This window comes from Mytilus californianus, unplaced genomic scaffold, assembly GCF_021869535.1.
Source record: "Mytilus californianus isolate M0D057914Y unplaced genomic scaffold, xbMytCali1.0.p SCAF_1, whole genome shotgun sequence".
Taxonomy (NCBI): Eukaryota; Metazoa; Mollusca; class Bivalvia; order Mytilida; family Mytilidae; genus Mytilus; species Mytilus californianus.
In genome coordinates, this window is record NW_026262581.1 from 49,166,012 (window position 1) to 49,189,192 (window position 23,181).

General features: G+C 32.5%; 1 protein-coding gene across 4 annotated transcripts in view; it reads left to right on the top strand.

The window, feature by feature from the left end:
- The first annotated feature begins 745 nt into the window (after positions 1 to 745).
- Positions 746 to 23,181, top strand: part of LOC127720313 (ADP-ribosylarginine hydrolase Tri1-like) — a 49,186-nt gene continuing 26,750 nt past the window's right edge. Inside the window, exons 1-8 of one of the 4 annotated variants that reach the window (XM_052226887.1) lie at positions 746 to 864; positions 5,570 to 5,686; positions 8,013 to 8,162; positions 8,723 to 8,866; positions 10,033 to 10,187; positions 11,131 to 11,437; positions 12,200 to 12,330; positions 15,073 to 15,468. In XM_052226887.1, the coding sequence (XP_052082847.1) occupies positions 832 to 864; positions 5,570 to 5,686; positions 8,013 to 8,162; positions 8,723 to 8,866; positions 10,033 to 10,187; positions 11,131 to 11,437; positions 12,200 to 12,330; positions 15,073 to 15,124 (1,089 nt within the window). In that variant the 5' untranslated portion in view covers positions 746 to 831 and the 3' untranslated portion in view covers positions 15,125 to 15,468. Of the gene's footprint in view, positions 865 to 5,569; positions 5,687 to 8,012; positions 8,163 to 8,722; positions 8,867 to 10,032; positions 10,188 to 11,130; positions 11,438 to 12,199; positions 12,331 to 15,072; positions 15,469 to 23,181 lie in introns of those variants that run through there. The other 3 variants (XM_052226894.1, XM_052226899.1, XM_052226907.1) reach the window with 3 other exon arrangements.

Sequence of the window (23,181 nt, forward strand, 5' to 3'; positions counted from 1 at the left end):
AATAGCAAAATCCGCCGAAGGTCTCTAAATAAAAAATCAGAATTAATCATCGGAAAATTTAAGAAAGGAATGTTACAAATCATGCCGACACAGGTGCTTGGGGAAATGGAACCCCTTTCTCTTTTCCTATTTTTTGTGTTTTGTGTTTTTTAAATTTTATCTTATTTTCTTAAATATTTAAACTTATGTCCCATGGTTTTGGTTTTATCTTACAGTATCCTCAACGTGCTGCCCCTCCTCTCTATCGTAAGATTGAGTATACATGACCAAAAACATAAAGCCTCGGTCACACCTTAACGGATAACTGAAAATAAGTTAGAAATATTATAGAAAATATGATAAAAAATCTAAAACACCAATAACGAAAAGATGAAAAGAGAACGGGGTACCATGCCAAAGGCGCATGTGACCAGCAGTGATATCGACTAGTGTTGGAAATGAAATATACATATAACACTTTATAATTGCTCGTTCGAACCACTTTTCTGGATCGATTTACGTTCATAATATGCATGAATGCTAAAAAAAAACAGAAAGCCAATTAAGAATGTATAAAAGATTGAATAATTGAGCGTATTTTTTTCTCTTTTTTTAATAAAGATAAATAAAAATAAAATCGAACAAACAAGATCAAAAAGAAAAAGAAATAGAACGAAGGATTTTTGGATTTGATGACTACCCATTAAGTCCCCCATTTCCCAATACGAATATAAATAGAATATTAATATATATTTAACGCGTCAGATTCTATTTATAGATATTGCTTATTCCCTATATAAATGAAATGGTGTAAACACAACTTTTCATCAAAATTCATTCTACGATCTGACAATGGCGAGCAGCGGAGACAGCGAAACAGCTTCTGTAAGTATTAATTATAAACAACATGGTAAAAATGTGTTTTTGAATACACATATGGACAAATAAATTACTGAACACGACCACTCCCTGAAACGTGTAAATAAATTGGATGTATTTTATCATTACAATTAAGCCTTTTTGTGGATACATTTTTGTATACAGACACATTTGCGGTCGAATATTTTGATGTTCTCAATCATTGGAAATATATAAATAGAACATTTAAATGTCTTGATTGCGTCATGATCGATGAATAAAGGTCAAAAACGTGTGAGGTTCTAACAGGGGTCCTTCGGTTAATAATAATATCTATAAAGGTGTAATACCACCATTGATTTTCCCCTATTAGTCTTTGTTAAATTTGCACTTTTCAAAAAATTGTGCAGAATTTATCTTTGTTTCAAATAAAGAAATACTTGGCATGAGTAAAGTTTTATCCTGTCCAGTACTATAGAAAAAATTTCACATAACATTTCATTGCATATAAGAAAATAACCATCACTGGAAGTTAACCAATCAAATTTTCCCCCTTTTTTAACCTGTGTACAAGCTTTAGTAACCATGTAACCTCAAGTTTCCAAAATATTCTATAGAAAACCCAAATAAAGAAATAATGGTGCTTTGAAATACCCAAGATATATGTTTATGACTCAGAAATGTTTTACTGCAATGAAATGTAGGATCAATTACCTACAACTGTCAAATTCAAGGGAATATTTTTTTTCGACCTATTTTCGTATGCAACCGGATGTGACGTACTATGATTTGGTGGTATTACACCTAAACTAATAATGCATAACTTTCCAGGCTTCATATAAATAAAGTAAACTGTATATATTAAGCATTGAATTCTAAAAATCATAACAACTAGTTAATCGCGTAAACAAATGATGCTTTATTTTTTTTCTCCATCAAATGGGCTCACAAGGAGCATAATATAATCCATTTTGTGAATCCTTATACAAATTTAAGAAATATATACAAACCAAGCTATCAATATTGTTTATTAGCTGTTGGAAAAAACAAATAGATAAATTTTCAGACAGTAAACTGAAAACCTACCTTTTATATAAAACAAATTTTGGTTTTGAAAAATATCTAACATTGATCAAGAATTTTGAACTTAGAAGAAGTTTTACTAAATTACGTGTATCTTCTCATAGATTACAAATAGAATTAGGTAGATATCAGGGTATTCCCCGAATTAACAGAATATGTAATAAATGTTCTTCCAATACTGTCGAAGATGAGGCTCATTTTCTATTTGATTGTAACAAATTTGAGGATGATAGAAATTGTATGTTAGCTAGTATTGCACAATATAATTCTTATTTTAATCATATGAACAGTCAAAGCAAAATTATCTGGTTATTTAGTGTAGAAAATGTTGAGTTACTTAAAATAATATGTAATTTTATATACAAACATCTTCCTTAGTGAAGATTAGTTAAAGGAAATCTATGTGTGTATATACATTTGATTGGACATAGAAAATTATATTCATCTGAATATCACAAACATACTAGCCGATTAAAAAAAAAATAATTGTTAAGATATATTATTTATTCAAATGTTCTCTTATATCCTTGAGGCATCGTCCCCTGGTATCAACTGCATTCAAGTTACCTATGATGCTTCCTTGTTTGCTTTTGATACAGGTAGGAAAGAGACATTTACACACATTTTACATGCCTATGGCCCATAAGGTATCGCCCCCTGGTGTCAGCTGCCTTTAGGAAACCATAATGCTTTCCTATTTGCTGCTGACACAGGATGAGTCATGGACATGTTTAATTTCTACTTTCTTTTTGGCTAATTATTATATATTTAATTGATCCAACTTTTTGTGTACTATACATATGTGGATATCTATTTTTCTTTTTTTCTTTTTGGGCTGTTTGTTTGTTATCTATATCAACCACACTTGCAATAAAATGCATTAGTATTAAAAAAAACAACATACTATAGATTCTTTATCTACGTATTCTTTAAGAACTTAAATAGTTCTCGTTTAACTTTTTTTTTTTTTATCTCATTGTTTGTATTGTATTATGAAAAAATTATTGATGTTGTAATGTTTATGCCCTTTGGGGCCCATAATTGGAAATAAAATATCTAAATATCTTAAAAAATATCTTATCTTAATGTCATTATAATATTATTTTTACAAAAATAATAAACAATACAGTATACATAGTTACAAACACAAATAAGAAACAACAGTTTTCACATATTCTTATATATATAGTATATATAAAACCTTCTTCTCAGGCACACCTCTAGAAAGTAACAAAAAAGAATTATGTGAGTAGGCTAAATATATCTAGCTTAAATGCAGGAGGCACCAAGGGACGTTGCTATATTGCATGGTGGGTGCATATTAAAATGTGTATCGGGACATTAACATGATTAATGATATGGTAAGATATTGTAAGAAGTTGCACATAACTGGTATGTCATCCTCGTGCCTGGTGCAGAGGAGTCAGTACTATTTAAAGTGACACAACTGCAAGAGGCACCAAGGGACAATGCTAATTGACATGCCAAAGTGCACATATTACGAAAAGATAAAATATTACCAGTTTAATAAAAAAAATATCACAAATAAAAAATGTTTTTCATCATCAACTTCATTTGAGGTGCACCTGAGACATATTCTGTCTTGTCGGAGAGTACCCTGATAGCGACCTTGTTCAATTCTTAGTCTGTGAGAAGAAATACGCAATCGAGTGAAATTTCTCCTCTGCTCAGGTGATTGTAATAAAGTAAGATATCTTTCAAGACCAAAATGAGTCTTATATATAAAAGTGCTATAGCTATGTACAAAGCTTCCCATCAGCACAATTGTGCATTTGTTTTCTCCACTGTATTTCATAGTGCTGATAAAAAAAATTTTAATTAAAATTTTGAATCTAAAGTTGCTTGCAAAGGCTAGACTGTCAACCCCATTATTTTTTTTTTTTTTTTGCAAATAGTTTAAAGATCCATACCAAGAGGAATGTTTTATTCAAATAATAGCTTTGACTCTAAATATGCATCTTTTAGTAATGGAAAGGATGAACCCAAATTTTCAAGCCGGTGCCAGTATCTGATCATAGATTTGGTGATATCAAAATGTAAAGGAAATCTCCCAAGTTCTGAAAGAGTGGCAAAGTTTGTTGTTCTTTTCCCCGCACCTAGTAATAGTTTACAAAATTTCACATGTAATCTTTCAGAAAGAAGTTTAGGATAGGCTTGATCAACTGTAGAAGTCTGAGAAATTTTTTTTTTTGAAGGGATTAAAAAAGCCCCAAATTTCCGAACTATACAAAAGAATGGGTTTAATTGTAATTACTATGATCAAATACGTGGAGGCTGTTTTTAATATTTGGATTCAGTGACAAGAAGTCCTTTCGTAGCTTTTAGTATGCTTTCAGTGCCTTATTGTACAATTCCTTCTGAGCAAAGGAAAAAGATCCTGATGCACTAAATGTTATACCTAAATATACCTACATGTATGTAGAGGGTCTAGATAATACTCAACGATAATTCGTACTATTTAAGTTATGCGTCAAATGGTTATGAAATGTATACATACATAAAAAATATACAAGATAATGATAAAAAATATACAACAAGATAATGAATACAAAATTCAGTGAATATTTTGGATAACATTATTTTCTTCATCAATATCATTTGTAAAATGACACGGCGACTAATCATCGTTTGAAATACAGAACTTTGCACCAAAAAGTATCGTACCGTACTACGGCGAAAAGACTTTTGCGTTCTGTAAAAATGAGAATCCTGAAAATGTAATCAGCAACAAATCGTAGGAGCAATACTTGAACTACATGAGAAAAACAATCAATATCACACAATAATTGAAAAAGTTCGAAGTTCCCTTTTCGATATCTGAAATCGAAATTCATCTCATTTAAAAGACGTCATATATGTTATAGCGACAAACTTTATCAAAAGCTATTGAAGATATTTATACATCAAGCACAAATTTTACTCAACAAATACGAGATTATACCTCACAACCTTTAATCAAAGTACTGAACTACTGAACATCGGATGACCGCAAGTTCTGGTGGATGGTCACAAGCACTTGCCTCAAAAAGAAAATAACATTTCCATACCTGAAAGTTGGGTTAAGGAACATAGATATATTTTTTTCTGAGACATGCTCCTGTGTGGATGATGAATAAATGACAAGGAATTCAACCTCACCGTTATAACTATTATATTGTAGTGATATAATCATTTGTTATCAGTATACTCTGGTTTGCTGTTATATATTATATTAATATTTGTAACACAGTTATATATAATTTTCATCCATTTGTATATAATTCTATTCTACTATTCTAATGATAGTGCAGTGCAAGTTCATGGTGGACACTCTTCTGTAATAGTTCGTTTTTCTAATAGATTGGATTTGAGTAGGCATTCATATTATCCCGCGTTTTTGTAAAAAAAATTGGACTATCTTCTTTATAAAAGTCTGTTCTAAAATTGTGTAAAATATCTTTGAAAATAATTCATTTTTATTAAACTTTCATGATTTTAGAAAAGAAACGGCATTTTTTTTTGCTGTATATTTATATAAAAAAAAAAAAAATCATCTGTGATTTTTTCATAAAAATTAGAACAAATAATCTTCATACATAATCAAACCAAATGTCAAAATGTATAAAAACGTCATCGCTTCTTTTTTTAGAATAACCAACCATCACCAGAAACGATGGACAGAATCCTAGCTACTATATATGGACAATGTATTGGGGATGCAATTGGACTCCTCACTGAATTCTTATCGAAGAGAGAAGCAAAGCTGGTGAATATTGTTTTAGCATTCTATGACAATGACTTGTGTATAAGTGTATGGATCTCTATGAAATTGTAACACAAGTTTCCATACCTCAAAAGGAAGGTTGGGATTGATTTTTTGGGTAATGGCCCAAAACGTATAGGAATTATGGGTCCAAAAGAGGCCGAAAAACAATGATTTTAAGGTTTCCGGACAAATACTTGAGTATGAATTTATGGATCTTTATGAAATTGTACAACAAGGTTCCATACCAAAAGAGGAAAGTTGGAAATTGATTTTTGGGGTTATGGCTCTAACTGTTTATGAATTAGGGGCTAAAAAGAGGCGAAAAACAATACTTTTCTAAAACTTTGTATACATTGCTTATTTCGTGACCAATTTCAATGGGGTTTCATTCAACGAGTTGAATTCTTGGAGTTCTTTAGTATACTGAATCTATAAACCGTGTATTTATATTTTGGATGGATTTTTGGTCCCGTTTCTAAATTGGTACGCATTGAGGTCCAGAATTAAACTTTGTCTGATTTCAACAAAAAATTAATTACTGGGGTTCTTTGAGATGCCGAATCTAACAGTGTATTTAGGTACTTAATTTTGAGCGCTGCTTTCAAATTGGTCCACATTAAGGTCCAAAGGGTCCTAAATAAAACTTAGTTTGATTTTAACAGAAATTGAATTCTAGGCTTCTTTGATGTGCTGAAACTAAATACGTATTGAGATTTTTGATTTTGGGTCCAGTTTTCAAGTTGGTCAAAATTAAGGTCCAGAATTAAACTTTGTTTGATTTCAACAAAGAATGAATATATCGGGTTCTTTGATATGCTGAAGCTAACCGTGTATTTAGATTTTAGATTTTGAGCCCTGTTGTCAAATTGGTCCACATTGGGGTCCAAAGGGTCCAAAATGAAACTTTGTTTGATTTCATCGAAAATTGAATTCTGGGGTTCTTTGATATTCTGAATCTAACCATGTATTAAGATTTTGGATATCGGGCCATAATAGGTAAATGCCTAATTTCAAATTTCAAGTTCTTAGACCACATTCATTTTGTGTCAGAAACCAATGCTGTGTCAAATATTTAATCACAGTCCAGATACAGAGCTGTATCATGTTTGAATGTTGTGTCCATACTTGCCCCAACTGTTCGAGATTCGACATCTGCGGTCGTATCAAGCTGCGCCTTGTGGAGCTTTTTATTTAATGTTGATAGCCAGGTTTTAGTGTGACAAAAAGATAAATATGTTCATAGCACAGTCTGTTAGAATAAAAACAGTCACCCGCATGTCTTAAATGCTTTGACAATAGACAGAAGACAACAAAATACAATGATATGTGCAATATATCTAAATATCAATAGTTGTGAATGAATTAAAATCAATTATCTGCCATCAATAATTACCATTGGTGTTCCTCTTGAAAAGAACACAAGTGTTCTGCAAAACCAATCGTGTCCGTCTTAAAAAGAACGCAAGTGTTCTGCAAAACCAATCGTGTTCGTCTTGAACAGAACGCAAGTGTTCTGCAAAACCAATCGTGTTCGTCTTCGTCTTGAACAGAACGCAAGTGTTCTGCAAAACCAATCGTGTTCGTGTTGAACAGAACGCGAGTGTTCTGTAAATCGATCTACCAGACGTCCAATGTAAACCTACCCACAGAGCTTGTTTCTGACAATAGTTTCTAAATTAGTAATCTATAGAAAAGAGGTATATTAATATTATTTCATGTCAGCACAGGAGTTCTAACTACAGGGCTGGTGATACAATCGGGAAGGAAATATCCACCAGCAGTGGCATCGACCTGATTCTTGACCTTGATACGTTCCTGTTCGTGTGGAATATTACTCTATGAGAATTGTTATACGATAAATTACTTTTGCATGTTTCTTTGTTTATTTCCTAGAGGAAAAGATGTTTCAGAATTTCAAGGTTATATTCAAAACCTTTACACACGGTACATTGATGAATGTATTGCATGGGCGTCAGCATATACCCATATATAAAGTTAGGAAGAACTTAAATCCTTCATAGACTTTGTCTCCACTAATTGTCCTGTCATACACTCGCATCGTTGTACAGTTTTTTTCTGATAGTAACTCTGATATCCGTACTTGAATTAACCTTCAAACTCAGAAAAACAACCAAACAGAGATTTCAGTTTTCTGATATTTGTGATTATTTTTAACAACCAATACCACTGTTTCAACAAATGACTAGACTACAATAAGTGTGTCTCCAACAAACGACTACAATTTAATCTGAGGAAGTGGTTAATTATTTTGTTTCCGTAATTTTTCTAATTCATCAATTTACTAGTATATTTCATTTTTCTTCAGTATTATGGGAAAGTAGCCAAAGAATTGGAATACTTACATAAACAAATCGTTTGTGATGGACACAGGTCAAGGTGGAAAGAAGGCGACTGGACAGATGACAGTGACCAAATGATACTAATCATGAGGTCTTTAGTCGACTGTGGTGGAAAGGTATGTTTCAGAATGTTCAGTTTCGAAGTCAACTGCCAGCGCTCTAGACCATTTAACCACATCCACTTTATAAAAATGAGGCTACAATACTCGATTGTCTATCCTATATATTTAAACATGATATACTTTTAATGACCAAATGAAACGAAATGTGCATTTCGTCAAATATTATCATGTTTGTTCAAATATTTTCATTCTGATAAACGTGCTGGATGGAAAACAAGTACTTGTGTTTATGGTTTTCCATAAATACCTTATTTTTTTTCATCAAAATACCTACTCTAAGTTTTTTTTACATTTCTGGATAAGTTTAGAATTTTCAAGTATTTTATCCTCGATCATATATGAAGAGACATTTATTGTCGAAATGCGCATCTGATGCAGTTAAATTGGTACCGTTCATATTATTTGGTAGTGTTTAATTGCATATTTTCCCATGTACATCAAAATAAATTCCTACCTAGCCAAAACGAAATCTTTAGGTAATACACAACACTTGATTCCCATTTAAAAAACGTCTGAATACATCACTAAAATATTAAAAAGTAATTTATTTTTAGGTAGATCCTGTTGACTTTGCTAAAAAATTGAGAACCTGGATACGGAGTGGTTTTAGTGAGTTGGGTGATTTTGCTGGATTGGGTTTAGGTGCTACAACAGACAAAGTAACGTCACATCCAAATTACTTGAAGGACCCACACGAGGTAAGACTAATTTCACGTGGTACTTACCATAAACTGGCTTTACTGAACAAATCAAAAGTTAGAGCAAATAAAGTCTCTGTTTTGTCATGTTTCCAAGACTCTTCTTAATAAAACAGACAACTCATATTATAATTTAGCACCTTTTAATATAAAATGCAAATACTAAGTGACCATTAAAACAGTATAATCTACCAAAAAATGTGCAAAACAATAGAAAATATGCATAGTGTTTTATGCTGTCATATATATAGCCAACATAACATACTAGAATAAATAAAACGGTAGAAATATTTGTTCTTCTTTAATTAGTTTTAACAGATTAAAAAAAATGCAAGATAAAGTAAATTCTACTCTTATCAGATATTGTTACATATATAATACAATCTTAAAATCAAGACAAATAGTAGTCATTCTATCTCAAAGAATCTTCATTGTGCAAAGTAAATATCATTTTGTTTCACCCTCAATTCTCTTCAACTTCGTATTCGATTCCAATGCTCTTTAACTTCGTACTCGATTCTAATACTCTTCAACTTCGTACTTGATTCCAATGCTCTTCAACTTCGTACTTGATTCCAATGCTCTTTTAAAACTTCGTACTTGATTCCAATACTCTTCAACTTCGTACTCGATTCCTATACTCTTCAACTTCGTACTTGATTCCAATGCTCTTTAACTTCGTACTTGATTCCAATACTCTTCAACTTCGTACTTGATTTCAATGCTCTTCAACTTCGTAATCGATTCCAATGCTCTTCGATTTCGTACTTGATTTGGCCTTTTTTTATTTTTTTTTATTCGAGCTTCACTAATGAGTCTTTTGTAGACGAAACGCACGTCTGGCGTACAACATTTTAATCCTGGTATATATGATGAGTTTGTTCATTATTGTGTATTTCTTCGCCCTTTTAGATGTATTACGCAATGAATGAAATATGCTTTTAAACTAATTAAAAAAATAATCTCGGAATAACCTATGATGGAAAGAGAGTATACATAATTCTTTTTTCGTGTTTTTAGAACAAAAATTCACAATCGAAGCCCCCTTATAAATGTGATTAATTGTATTCTTAAAACTAAATACCTGAACAACAGGACGGTTAGGTATGACATAAGTGGTTCTGAATCTTTCAAACCACAAGCATACTTATTTACCAACATTTTAGGTAGCTCGGTATGTGTGGGATGAAAATAACAGAAATATTGCTCCTAATGGTGCTGTAATGAGGACCTCCATTGTTGGTATTCATATGTACTGGAGTTTAGATGATGTAACAAAAAATGCAAGGGACTTTGCAAAAACAACACATCACGATCCAAGGTATATTTGTTTAGAATAATTATGCTTATTGATTTATTGCCGAAAAAAACCAATCTATGAACATATCTATCTAGATCTTTTATATGATATTTTAGAACTTTTTATGCCCCCGCCGTAGCGGAGGGGGCATTAAGTTTTACCCTTGTCCGTCCGTACGTACGTCCGTTTTTACGTCCGTCCGTACGTCCCAAAGTTGGTGACCTTATTACATTGTTTCCATTTGTCCGATGATAATGGGGTTTTTATATATCGTCTTATCAACGATTGTTTGTACTATATACTGATTATTAAATCATATCATTTCAAAACATCCGTAAAGCAGAAACATCATCGTGACCAAGTTTAAACTTTCTAAAATGAAACGAAGTGCTTCGCAGTTTCATAAATAACACCAACACAAAGCAATAATTGTTGATCTTGAATCCCCATACTGTAATTTACTGTTTTTCCCAGTCCGGGACAGGTTCTGAATTCTATATTTCATTCTGGCCAATAGAATTTTAGCTTGATCATGCGGGAACCAATCAGAACCGATATTTGTTAAGTAATAATTTAAAGATGGTGTGGATATCGAATGAAACTAATAACTTCACACCGTGATGCGATGCAGAAAGCAAAATAAAGATAAAGTAAATATTTTAACAAAGTTTGGATGAAACCATAAAAACAAACTATCATAAGTTGTACTCTTCCATAAAACTAAAAGTCTTGACTGATTTCAGAAATGAAGCAGAAAGATGTTTTGTAATATATAGTCTGAAACAATTGAATACTGGGCGAAATTTCAAACAGAAATGAAAAGCAAGTGAAATAAAAAAAAGTTAACACAACACGACATCTCAAACATAATTGGATACAAATAACACTTACAAAGCAACTGAATATGGAGGAAAAGTGTGTGCATACCTGGCTTATACATATTCTGATTATTTTTGTCTTTTAGATGTCAGGCTTCAACAGTCGCTGTGTCTGTTGCCATAGCGACCATGCTTCAAGGAAAGCACAAGGACAAAAAAGGCAAATTCAAAGTGAAAGAAATAATACAAGATGCTTACACATATGCATCAACGTGTTTAGAAACGGATAAAGAAAAGAAAGACCTTATGTTTTATTTGAAATGTGATAATATTAAAGATTTGAAATTAGATGAAGCCGATAAAATTGGCTACACATACAAATCCATGGGTACAGGATTCTGGGCATTAAAGCAAGATGATTTCCGGAAGACAATCACCAAAATTATGATGCAGGTACATATTCAGTTATATTTGCGTTTGGAAACCCTGTACATTTGCTTCTTTCATTGTGACGCAAATTTAACCATTTTGCCAACAGTTGACATCATGAATTGGTTTAAAGTGAACTGCATATAACACAAATATTCTTTCTAGTTTAAATTGCTACACTACGCCATGACTTCAAATAGTATAAATAATAATAATAATAATAATAAATATTATCATTATTATTATTATTTCACCATCAGGGATTTAGAGGAAATAAGAGATATTGCGCTAGATATAGATAAACCGGAAAATCTGAACCGTAACAACAACTTTAAGAATGAATAAATATACTTATACATATAACCAATTATGAAATATAGATTTATATTCTAATTCAACGTAACAGCTTTTAGATATGGGGCAAATTAAAACAAAAAACCCTTTTTTTTTAATGTAAACTTTTCAAATCTGTACTTGACGTCTTTATTTATTTGTACTAAAGAATTGAAAGATTGCTGTCTGTTGTAATGATTTCTGCTACTAGCATAATCAAGTGGCATAATGATTTTTAAGCATCTAAGTCCTTGTTTGTTTTGATCTTGCTATAGCTGTACAGTGTTGTATTTTCACAATTGAAGACCTTTACAAGGCTCTTTAGACTCCTCTTAGATTGTTAGATGGTAAATGCTAGTTTGTTTTTTTGTTGTCTATTTATCCTGTATTTTCCAATTAAGTAATATGTGCATATTTTTGGTCAATTGTTCACTTGATTAATCTTCTACTTAGGGAGGAGATGCCGATTCAAATGCCTGTGTTGGGGGTGCTTTACTTGGATGCAAACTTGGTATGTCTGCCTTTCCAGAGCCATGGTTGTCGAAACTTTTGCACAAGGACTGGTTGGATAATGAGATTAAAAAGTAAGTGTACTGTGTCTTCACTTTATATTTGTTTTAATCTTATTTAAAAATTTTCAATTCATTCATGGTACTGAACTTGCTATAATCTAAACAATATTACAAGTATCATTGCCAAATTACAAATTTTATATGAAAAAAAATAATTATAGTCGCTTTATTGTGTAAAATTTTTTCACAAAATTTCCAGCATGTCTTCTACATAAGAGGCACCAGTGGTGTTTGAATCCAACTATGGCAGCAAAATCGATAACATTGTATTGAATAAAAAAGAAGTAAATCCGAAATCCGAAAGTAAGTGCCAAATGAAGCTCAGGCCATATATGCTAGGGGTAGAAAAACTTTAATATCTCAAATGAATATATTAACATTGGATGAACATTTGATGAACAAAATGTACAGAAAATTACCATAACAATGACATTGCCTGTTAGCATTAGTACACTGACTATAAGCTTGGTGATTCCCTCGGAGACGAAACGTCAACCAGGCTGAACCAGCAGTGGCATCGATCTACTTGTTGTTAAAGCTTATCAAGATACAAAGCTTTAAATTGTGTACGCCTTACGCCTATTTCGTCTTATACAATTCATGTTAGCGCTACTGTGGTGTTGATACACTTGAGTTTGAAGCGTCTACGAGCAGTGGCATTGTCGCAGTGGTTGTAAAAACTCACCAAGTATACCAAGCATACACCATTTGTGCGTTTGGTCTTCTTAAGACTATTTAGTGGCGCTTGAATAGCTAAAATGAAACCAAATGGAAGGAGTTGAAGAGATTGAAAACGAAAACTTCCCAAAAGTGTTATCAAATCTGGCTGAGGCCGTCTATGTCCATTGGTAGGAAAATTTTTCGAGTATCGAATGACTTTAATAATTTATAAACAGTATATTTACGGAAATCGATCGCAATACTGATCTTTACTGTCTGTATAGGAGTAATGGGTAATGAGTTGGTGGGACGATATATCCATCAGCGATCTGATAAACCGAGTGTTTTCAAAACTACTTGAAGTGGCATCGATCTAGTGGTTGTAAAATTGTGAAAACTTATCATGATACCAAGCTTTAAATTGTTTACGTCGTACGCACATTTCGTCTTATAAGACTCATATGAGAACTGAGCTACCGCGCTAATGATACACTTTAGTTAAAAACGTCCTCCAGTAGTGGCATCGTCGCAGTGGTTATTAAATCTCATCAAGTTTACCAAGCTTACCCTATTCGTACGTTTTGTCTTCATAGGACAATTAAGTTGGGCTTGAATACATAAAATGAAGCAAAATCGAAGGAGTTGAGTAGCATTGAAAACGAAAACTTCCCAAAAGTTTAATAATTTATGAACAGTAAATTTACGGAAAATGATCGCATAACTGATCTTTACTCTCCATAATAGGAGCAAAGTTGATGATTTTACGAGCTTCGGTGCTTGCTGGAAGTATGCATTTTATATATGTCTATACTTTCAAACTGCAGTGTTATACTATAGGGCCTTGTAAACTGGCAATTTGAGCAGCTATACATAAGCTGGGTACTTCATGTACAGTCAAGTAACTTTACATTAATCTGATGTTTATGTACGAGTATCTTTCCACCTTCATTCTGTACCTGTATTCATTAACCCATATTCAAGTTCTTATACTTTATAGTCTGGCACTCTATGTGTTTGCACAAGTACACAAAATATATTTAAGATTTGAGTTCTCTTGTTGGGACTTTATGTACTTATGGTCAGTCTAATATTTATAGCCTTATACTTTATTTATCTACAATATAGCCTTGAATTCATTTTACCTCTAATGCATCTTACGTATCTATTTTTCAACTTGCTATTTATGTATGTCCTATCTATCTATCACTGTATCATGTTCTTGTCAATACCACATATAAATGCATTTATATTTTTGTTTGGTACTCCAGCTTTGTGTGTGATTACTATAGCCTGGAAATTCCAGCATTTATTCATTATTAAACCTGGTACTCCATATATACTTAGACTGTAGCTGCAAGACTTTCTGGTTTATGTACAGGTATTTGTACTATAACTGGCATTTTATGCACCCATACTTGATGGTTCTGTTGTTTTATTTGATTACTTTACCCGAGCATAATTTTTATTAACATTAGTACCATACCAAATCTTTACCCTGTGTGTGTATGTGTGCCCAAATTTTCTCTGGTTTTAACATACATTACATATAATTATGATTGGTATTTTATGTATCTATACTTTAGACAAAACTCGCGTCTGTCGCACATGTACAAAACTTCAATCCTGGTATCTATGATGAGTTTATTTACAACCACTGGGTCTATGCCACTGCAGGTGGAGGTTCCTCCCCGAGAGTATCACTAGCCCAGTAGTCAGCACTTCTGTGTTGACATGAGTTATCATTAATATGGTCATAGCTATAAATTAACTTTGAATTTTTCGAAATACTAAGAAATTTCTATCCCAGGAATAGATTACCTTAGTTGTATTTGGCAAAACCGTTCTGAATTTTGGGTCAATGATCTTCAACTTCGTGCTTTATTTTTTCCCTTTTAGCTGTTTTGATTCGAGCGTCACTGGTGAGTATTCTTCAGACGAAACGCGCGTCTAGCGTACAAAATTTCGACCATGAGTATATATGATGAGTTTATTTATAGCAACATACTTCATTTGTTTAAACTGTCACCTGGTACTTCATATATTTATACATCAGACTGGTTCTTCATGATTTATTTTTTTTGTTATGTATTCCAGATATTTTGAAATGATGAAATGGGAAAGGAATGAAAAATCAGAAGAAAAATGAAAAATACTCTACAAAAGAAAAGAAGATAAATTATGTGGATATGATGCCAATCTAGTATTTTCAAAATAGGACAGAGAGAAGCACTGGCCAATCATTTACAAGTTGGAAAATGTCAGATAATCTCGAGATAACTTCACTCATTGCTATGATAAACTACTTTTTCCATTACTACTTTAACCCAGTCTCACTATCTAATGACTATGATGATTATAGATTTTATACCTTATGAACACGAGTGAAACATGAAAATAGATCATTGATGTTATACTGTATGAACACGAGTGAAATATAAAGATAGATTACTGATTTTATACTGTGTAAATAGGAGTAAACTATAAGTGTGACGTTTTCGTTCTTTTTATACGCCCGTTTATGGGACGTATTATTGTATACCGTTGTCCTTCAGTCCGTCCGTCTGTCCGGCCGTCCGTCCGTCGTCAACATGTCGGACATTAACTCAAAAACGCTTCAACCAATTTGCATAAAACTTTGGTGAATTGTTATATCTATTAACATGAGCTCCCTTTCGTTTTTTATAAATTTTAGATTTTACGTTTCCGAGTTTTGGTGTTTTATTCATTAAAAAAGGGGGATTTTCCAGTTTTCGGACAATAACTTAAGCATGCTTTCACCAATTTGCAAGACACTTTGGTCAATTGTTTATATCTATTGAAATGAGCTCCCTTTCGATTTTTATAAATTTTAGTTTTACGTTTCCGAGTTATGGGGTTTTATTCATTAAAAAAAGGGGGTTTTCCAGTTTTTGGACAATCACTCAAAAATGCTTTCAGCAGTTCTCTTGAAACTTTGGTGAATTGGTAATATCTATTGACATGAGCTCCCTTTCGATTTTCATAAATTTTAGTTTTTATATTTCCTAGTTATGGGATTTTATCCATAAAAAGGAGTGATTTTCCAGTTTGGGACAATACCTTTAAAGTGCTCTGAGCAGTTTTCATTAAAACTTTGGTGACTGGTTTATATCTATTAAGATAACCTCCCTTTAGTTTTTATACGACCGCAAAAAAAATTTTGTGGTCGTATATTGGTATGAAGTTGGCGTCGTCGTCGTCGTCGTCCGGCGGCGTCGTCCGAAGACACATTAGTTTTCGCACTCTAACTTTAGTTTAAGTGAATGGATCTCTATGAAATTTTACCATAAGGTTCAATACCACAAAAGGAAGGTGGGGATTGATTTTGGGGGTTATGGTACCAACAGTTAAGGAATTAGGGGCCAAAGAGGGACCAAAAATAAGCATTTTTGTAACTTCCAGACATAACTTGTGTGTAAGTGTATGGATCTCTCTGACATTGTACCACAAGGTTCCATATCACAAAGGGAATGCTGGGATTGATTTTGGGGGTAATTGCCTCCACATTTTAGGAATTAGGGGCCAAAAAAGGGTAAAAAAACAAGCATTTTTCTAGTTTCATGACAATGACTTGTGTGTTAGTCTTTGGATCTTTCTGAAATTGTACCACAAGGTTACATATCACAAAGGGAATGCTGGGATTGATTTTGGGGGTAATTGCCTCCAAATTTTAGGAATTAGGGGCCAAAAAGGGGCAAAAAACAAGCATTTTTCTAGTTTCATGACAATAACTTGTGTTTAAGTGTATGGATCTCTCTGACATTGTATCACAAGGTTCCATATCACAAAGGGAATGCTGGGATTGATTTTGGGGGTAATTGCCTTCAAATGTTAGGAATTAGGGGCCAAAAAGGGGAAAAAAACAAGCATTTTTCTAGTTTCATGACAATAACTTGTGTGTAAGTGTATGGATCTTTATGAAATTGTACTACAAGGTTCCATATCACAAAGGGAAAGCTGGGATTGATTTTGGGGGTAATTGCCCTAAATTTTAGGAATAAGGGGCCAAAAATAAGCATTTTTCTAGTTTCCAGACAATAACTTGTGTTCAGGTGTATGGATCTCTCTGAAATTGTACTGCAAGGTACCATATCACAAAGGGAAGGCTGGGATTGATTTTGGGGGTAATTCCCTCAAAATTTTAGGAATAAGGGGCCATAAAAGGTAAAAAAAAACAAGCATTTTTATAGTTTCAGGACAATAACTTGTGTGTAAGTGTATGTATCTTTATGAAATTGTACTGCAAGGTTCCATCTCACAAAGGGAAAGCTGGGTTTGAGTTTGGGGGTAATTGCCATAAACGTTTAGGAATGAGGGGCCAAAAAGGGGCCAAAAAACAAGCATTTTTCTAGTTTCCAGACAATAACTTGTGTTCAAGTGTATGGATCTCTCTGAAATTGTACTGCAAGGTACCATACCACAAAGGGAAGGCTGGGATTGAGTTTGGGGGAGATGAATCATAAGGGGGTTCAAAAAATTTGGAGAGGGGGACTTTTTTTTCTTTAAAATTTTCCATTTTAAATGGGTTATTTCTGATTTATATATAAAAGCAAATAATAATGATATGGTTTGAATAGGTAAATTAAAATTTTTTAAGTTCTTAGACCACTTTCATTCTGTGTCAGAAACCTATGCTGTGTCAAATATTTAATTACAATCCAATTCAAACCTATGCTGTGTCAAATATTTAATTACAATCCAAATTCAGTGCTGTATCAAGCTTGAATGTTGTGTCCATACTTGCCCCAACTGTTCAGGGTTCGACCTCTGTGGTCGTATCAAGCTGCGCCCCAGCGGAGCATTTTATTTGTAAATTTTAATTAAGTTATTGAATTTTATTCTTAAAAATGCGACGGGCGTATCATGCGCTCATGGCGCAGCTGTTTATTATAGATAAGGATTAACTTTCTAGTTCGAGGATATTTGAAAAGAATCACAGCAACTTAATCTGAGTGGAATAATGAGATTTACAACCTTTCTTATTTTAATAATTTAACTCGAGTACTAACTGAACCATGATTTATTGATGCCAATGAAACTCAACATGCAAGTACATGTATACATTATATTGTCCTGCGATGTTGAGTTTGAGAAGACAAGTCTATTAATCTACTTGTATGCTTGCATTACTCCTCTTATAGTATCAAATCTGTTAGTTAGAAAATATGTGCATAATATCAGGTTTTTCATTTTCTTGATGATTTTTCTCTTAAGTTTAAGATTGTTCAATTTTTCTAAAATTCTGCATAGTTTATAATGGTACATGTTTTTTTCTTCTGAGTTTTGCTTCTCTTTTCAGACTTTCCTTTTTGTCTTGAAGATACTTAAAAATATCACAATGGTGACATTAAGCGTAAATTGACTTTTATTAATTTTTCAAAAGATTGCAGATTATAGACTTTGGTCAATTCTCGGAAAATTGAGGGTATCTAGCCCGAAATTGTCCTCTTCGGATTTGAAGCAAATACATTCTACTTCATGATGTTTGTTTGAGACACAAACACGATTTATGCAAATTTTCAACTTCCAAATTTTCAAAATATATTTACCTAATCAAAGGTTGCCGAGCATAGTCATTTTCCTATATGTCAATATGGATGATATATGATATCTTTTTTTTGTACAATTAAACTGTAAGATAAATGTGTCAAACGGATATAAACAAAAGTAGATTATGGGTATATGATGGTAAGAGATAGCAACAAAACCAAAAGACATCTGAGGTTGACACAACCCTAAAACGTCAACAGATTTCTCAAGATGATCTGCAGATGAAGTACACCACTGTCAAAAAACCATTGAGGCAATTTCATAGCTAATTAAGGACACAATGCATAATTGAATATACGATGCAATACCGAACTTGAGTGGTATAGTTGTCTCACTGGCAATCATACTACATCTTCTTATTTTTTTACTGAGAACTAGAGACATTGGGCTATCACCATTCAACTCAGGACCACTTTATCTTTGAAAAGGTCACAAGCTGAAGGTTACAATACCATTTGAAGGTCAAGATGGAATTTCCTTATGACCTCAAGTTGAAGGTCTTACAATACTGATGATTTTTGCAATTTATAGTAGGTTGATATCTGTTACCGTTTCAAAGATATACACACGTATTCAAACCTCAATAAAAGACTGTAAAAGTAATTGTTTCTAGACCAATCAAAATTACCTAACGTGGTAAAAACCGTCACTGAACCTGAAATTTAATGTAATGGGTTTTTGTCGAGACTGTGACAAAATGTCGCGGAAGCGACACATAGCCATCATATATTCCGTCGTCGGTATTGTCGGCAGCGTCAACATTTGGGTTCAGGCTGTAGTTAAGATTTTTTTAGACATCAATAACTTCGTCACACCTTCATGCATGGAATTTTACGAAATTGGGCAAAACGCTTTTATGATAAAAAGACAGTATACAAAGTATATTTTTCCTCATTTTTCCGTATTTCATTGATAAATGGACTTTGTTTTCTTTTTTTTTTGCAGTTACCATTAAGATAGAGACCAATGTGAAGTTTTGCAACACCAATAAATCATAAATTTGTCAAACCTTTATCGAATTTTACAAAACTTGGACAGATGCTTTTGTAAATCAAAATTTTGAAGAAAAAAATTTTGAAAAAAAATTGTCTTCATTTTTATACGACCGCAAAAAAATTTTGCGATCGTATATTGGTATGACGTTGGCGTTGTCGTTGTCGTCGTCGTCGTCCGAAGACACATTGGTTTTCGCACTCTAAATTTAGTTTAAGTGAATGGATCTCTATGAAATTTTCCCAAAAGGTTCAATACCACAAAAGGAAGGTTGGGGTTGATTTTGGGGGTTATGGTACCAACAGTTAAGGAATTAGGGGCCAAAAATAAGCATTTTTGTAACTTCCAGACATAACTTGTGTGTTAGTGTATGGATCTCTCTGACATTGTACCACAAGGTTCCATATCATAAAGGGAATGCTGGGATTGATTTTGGGGGTAATTGCCTCAAAATTTTAGGAATTAGGGGCCAAAAAAGGGGCAAAAAACAAGCATTTTTATATGGACAAATACTTTAGTACAAAACATAATTTAAAGCAGTGTAAGGGAGATAAATCAAATACATCATTTGAATAACCTCCCTTACACTGCTTTTAAATTATGTATAAAGTAATGGTTAATGAACAATTAAGACAATTTAAAACAGTGTAAGGGAGGTAATCCACATACAACGTTTTGATTACTTCCCTTACACTGTTTTTAAATTATGTTTAAAGAAATGCATATTTATAAAGGAAGACCAGTAAAAATATCTGCAAATGTTGCATTTTTTTTTTTTACAAAAAAATCCATATGAAAGATTTGACACCATATTTTAAATTCTATCATAAAATAGATTAAGTTAGCACTATGGTAAATTTAAATGGGTAATTATGGTTGCAAATTCCATTGGAAATTTGAATTGAGATTATGACCATATCTTGAGGGAAAAAATTTGTTGGGGGAAAAAGGGGGGGGGGGGGGGTAAAAAGAAATTGTGGGGGGTCAATTTTTTCTCATTTCAGTTTCAGAAATTAAAAAGAAATGATCTTCAAATATTATTTTTTTTCAAATTTCAAATATTGAAAAATTTCAAGAAGTAATCATTAATTGCACAGTATGGCGCATTAGATTTGTAAAATCTTTGACCACATTTATTTATTTGTTATGCCAAATCTGACCGTGTATTTAGATTTTTTATTTTGGGTCCCGTTTTCAAATTGGTCTACATTAAGGTCCAAAGGGTCCAAAATAAAACTTAGTTTGATTTTAACAAAAATTGAATATATGGGGTTCTTTGATATGCTGAATCTAAACATGTATTTAGATTTTTGATTTCGGGCCCAGTTTTTAAGTTGGTCCAAATTGGGGTCCAAAATTAAACTTTGTTTGATTTCAACAAAAATTGAATATATGGGGTTCTTTGATATGCTGAATCTAACCATGTATTTAGATTTTTTATTTGTTGGCCCCGCTATCAAATTGGTTCATATTGAGGTCAAAAGGGTCCAGTTTTTAAGTTGGTCCAAATTGGGGTCCAAAATAAACTTTCTTTGATTTCAACAAAAATTGAACATATGGGGTTTTTTGATATGCTGAATCTAACCATGTATTTAGATTTTTTATTTGTGGGCCCCGCTATCAAATTGGTTCATATTGAGGTCAAAAGGGTCCAAAATTAAACTTTGTTTTATTTCATTAAAAATTGAATTGTTGGGGTTCTTTGATATGCCAAATCTAACTGTGTATTTAGATTTTTAATTTTGGGTCCAGTTTTCAAATTGGTTTACATTAAGGTCCAAAGGGTTTAAAATTAAACTTAGTTTGATTTTAACAAAAATTGAATATATGGGGTTCTTTGATGTCCTGAATCTAAACATGTATTTAGATTTTTGATTTCGGGCCCAGTTGTCAAGTTGGTCCAAATTGGGGTCCAAAATTAAACTTTTTTGTTTGATTTCAACAAAAATTGAATATATGGGGTTCTTTGATATATGCTGAATCTAACCATGTATTTAGATTTTTTATTTGTGGGCCCCGCTATCAAATTGGTTCATATTGAGGTCAAAAGGGTCCAAAATTAAACTTTGTTTTATTTCATCAAAAATTGAATTGTTGGGGTTCTTTGATATGCCAAATCTAACTGTGTATTTAGATTTTTAATTTTGGGTCCAGTTTTCAAATTGGTCTACATTAAGGTCCAAAGGGTTTAAAATTAAACTTAGTTTGATTTTAACAAAAATTGAATATATGGGGTTCTTTGATGTCCTGAATCTAAACATGTATTTAGATTTTTGATTTCGGGCCCAGTTGTCAAGTTGGTCCAAATTGGGGTCCAAAATTAAACTTTTTTGTTTGATTTCACCAAAAATTGAATATATGGGGTTCTTTGATATATGCTGAATCTAACCATGTATTTAGATTTTTTATTTGTGGGCCCCGCTATCAAATTGGTTCATATTGAGGTCAAAAGGGTCCAAAATTAAACTTTGTTTTATTTCATCAAAAATTGAATTGTTGGGGTTCTTTGATATGCCAAATCTAACTGTGTATTTAGATTTTTAATTTTGGGTCCAGTTTTCAAATTGGTCTACATTAAGGTTCAAAGGGTTTAAAATTAAACTTAGTTTGATTTTAACAAAAATTGAATATATGGGGTTCTTTGATATGCTGAATCTAAACATGTATTTAGATTTTTGATTTTGGGCCCAGTTTTCAAGTAGGTCCAAATTGGGGTCCAAAATTAAACTTTTTTGTTTGATTTCAACAAAAATTGAATATATGGGGTTCTTTGATATATGCTGAATCTAACCATGTATTTAGATTTTTTATTTGTTGGCCCCGCTACCAAATTGGTTCATATTGAGGTAAAAAGGGTCCAAAATAAAACTTAGTTTGATTTTAACAACAATTGAATTCTTGGGGTTCTTTGATATGCTGAATCTAAACATGTGTTTAGATTTTTGATTATGGGCCCAGTTTTCAAGTTGGTCCAAGTTGGGGTCCAAAATTAAACTTTGTTTGATTTCAACAAAAATTGAATATATGGGGTTCTTTGATATGCTGAATCTAACCATGTATTTTGATTTTTTGCCCCGTTATCAAATTTGTCCACATTGAGGTCAAAAGGGTCCAAAATCAAACTTTGTTTGATTTCATCAAAAATTGAATTCTTTGGATTCTTTGATATGCTAAATCTAACCATGTATTTAGATTTTGGATATTGGACCATAATAGGTAAATTAAAAAATTTTAAGTTCTTAGACCACATTCATTCTGTGTCAGAAACCTATGCTGTGTCAAATATTTAATCACAATCCAAATTCAGAGCTGTATCAAACATGAATGTTGTGTCCATACTTGCCCCAACCGTTCAGGGTTCGACCTCTGCGGTCGTATCAAGCTGCGCCCAGCGGAGCATTTTATTCTATATTTTAATGATAAAAGGACTAAGTTTTATTTGCAGTTTATATAAGGATTCAGTTTGGAGTTAAATTTTCGCGTCAATAACATTTTTAAACCGGCTTCATAGAATTTTATGATTAAGAGATAATGTCTGAAGCAATATATCAAGTAGATTCTTTTTTTTCTATTTTACCGAAGAATGGACTAAGTATTTTTTGCAGTTAACATTTAGATTTAAATTAAGTCTGGCGTTGAATT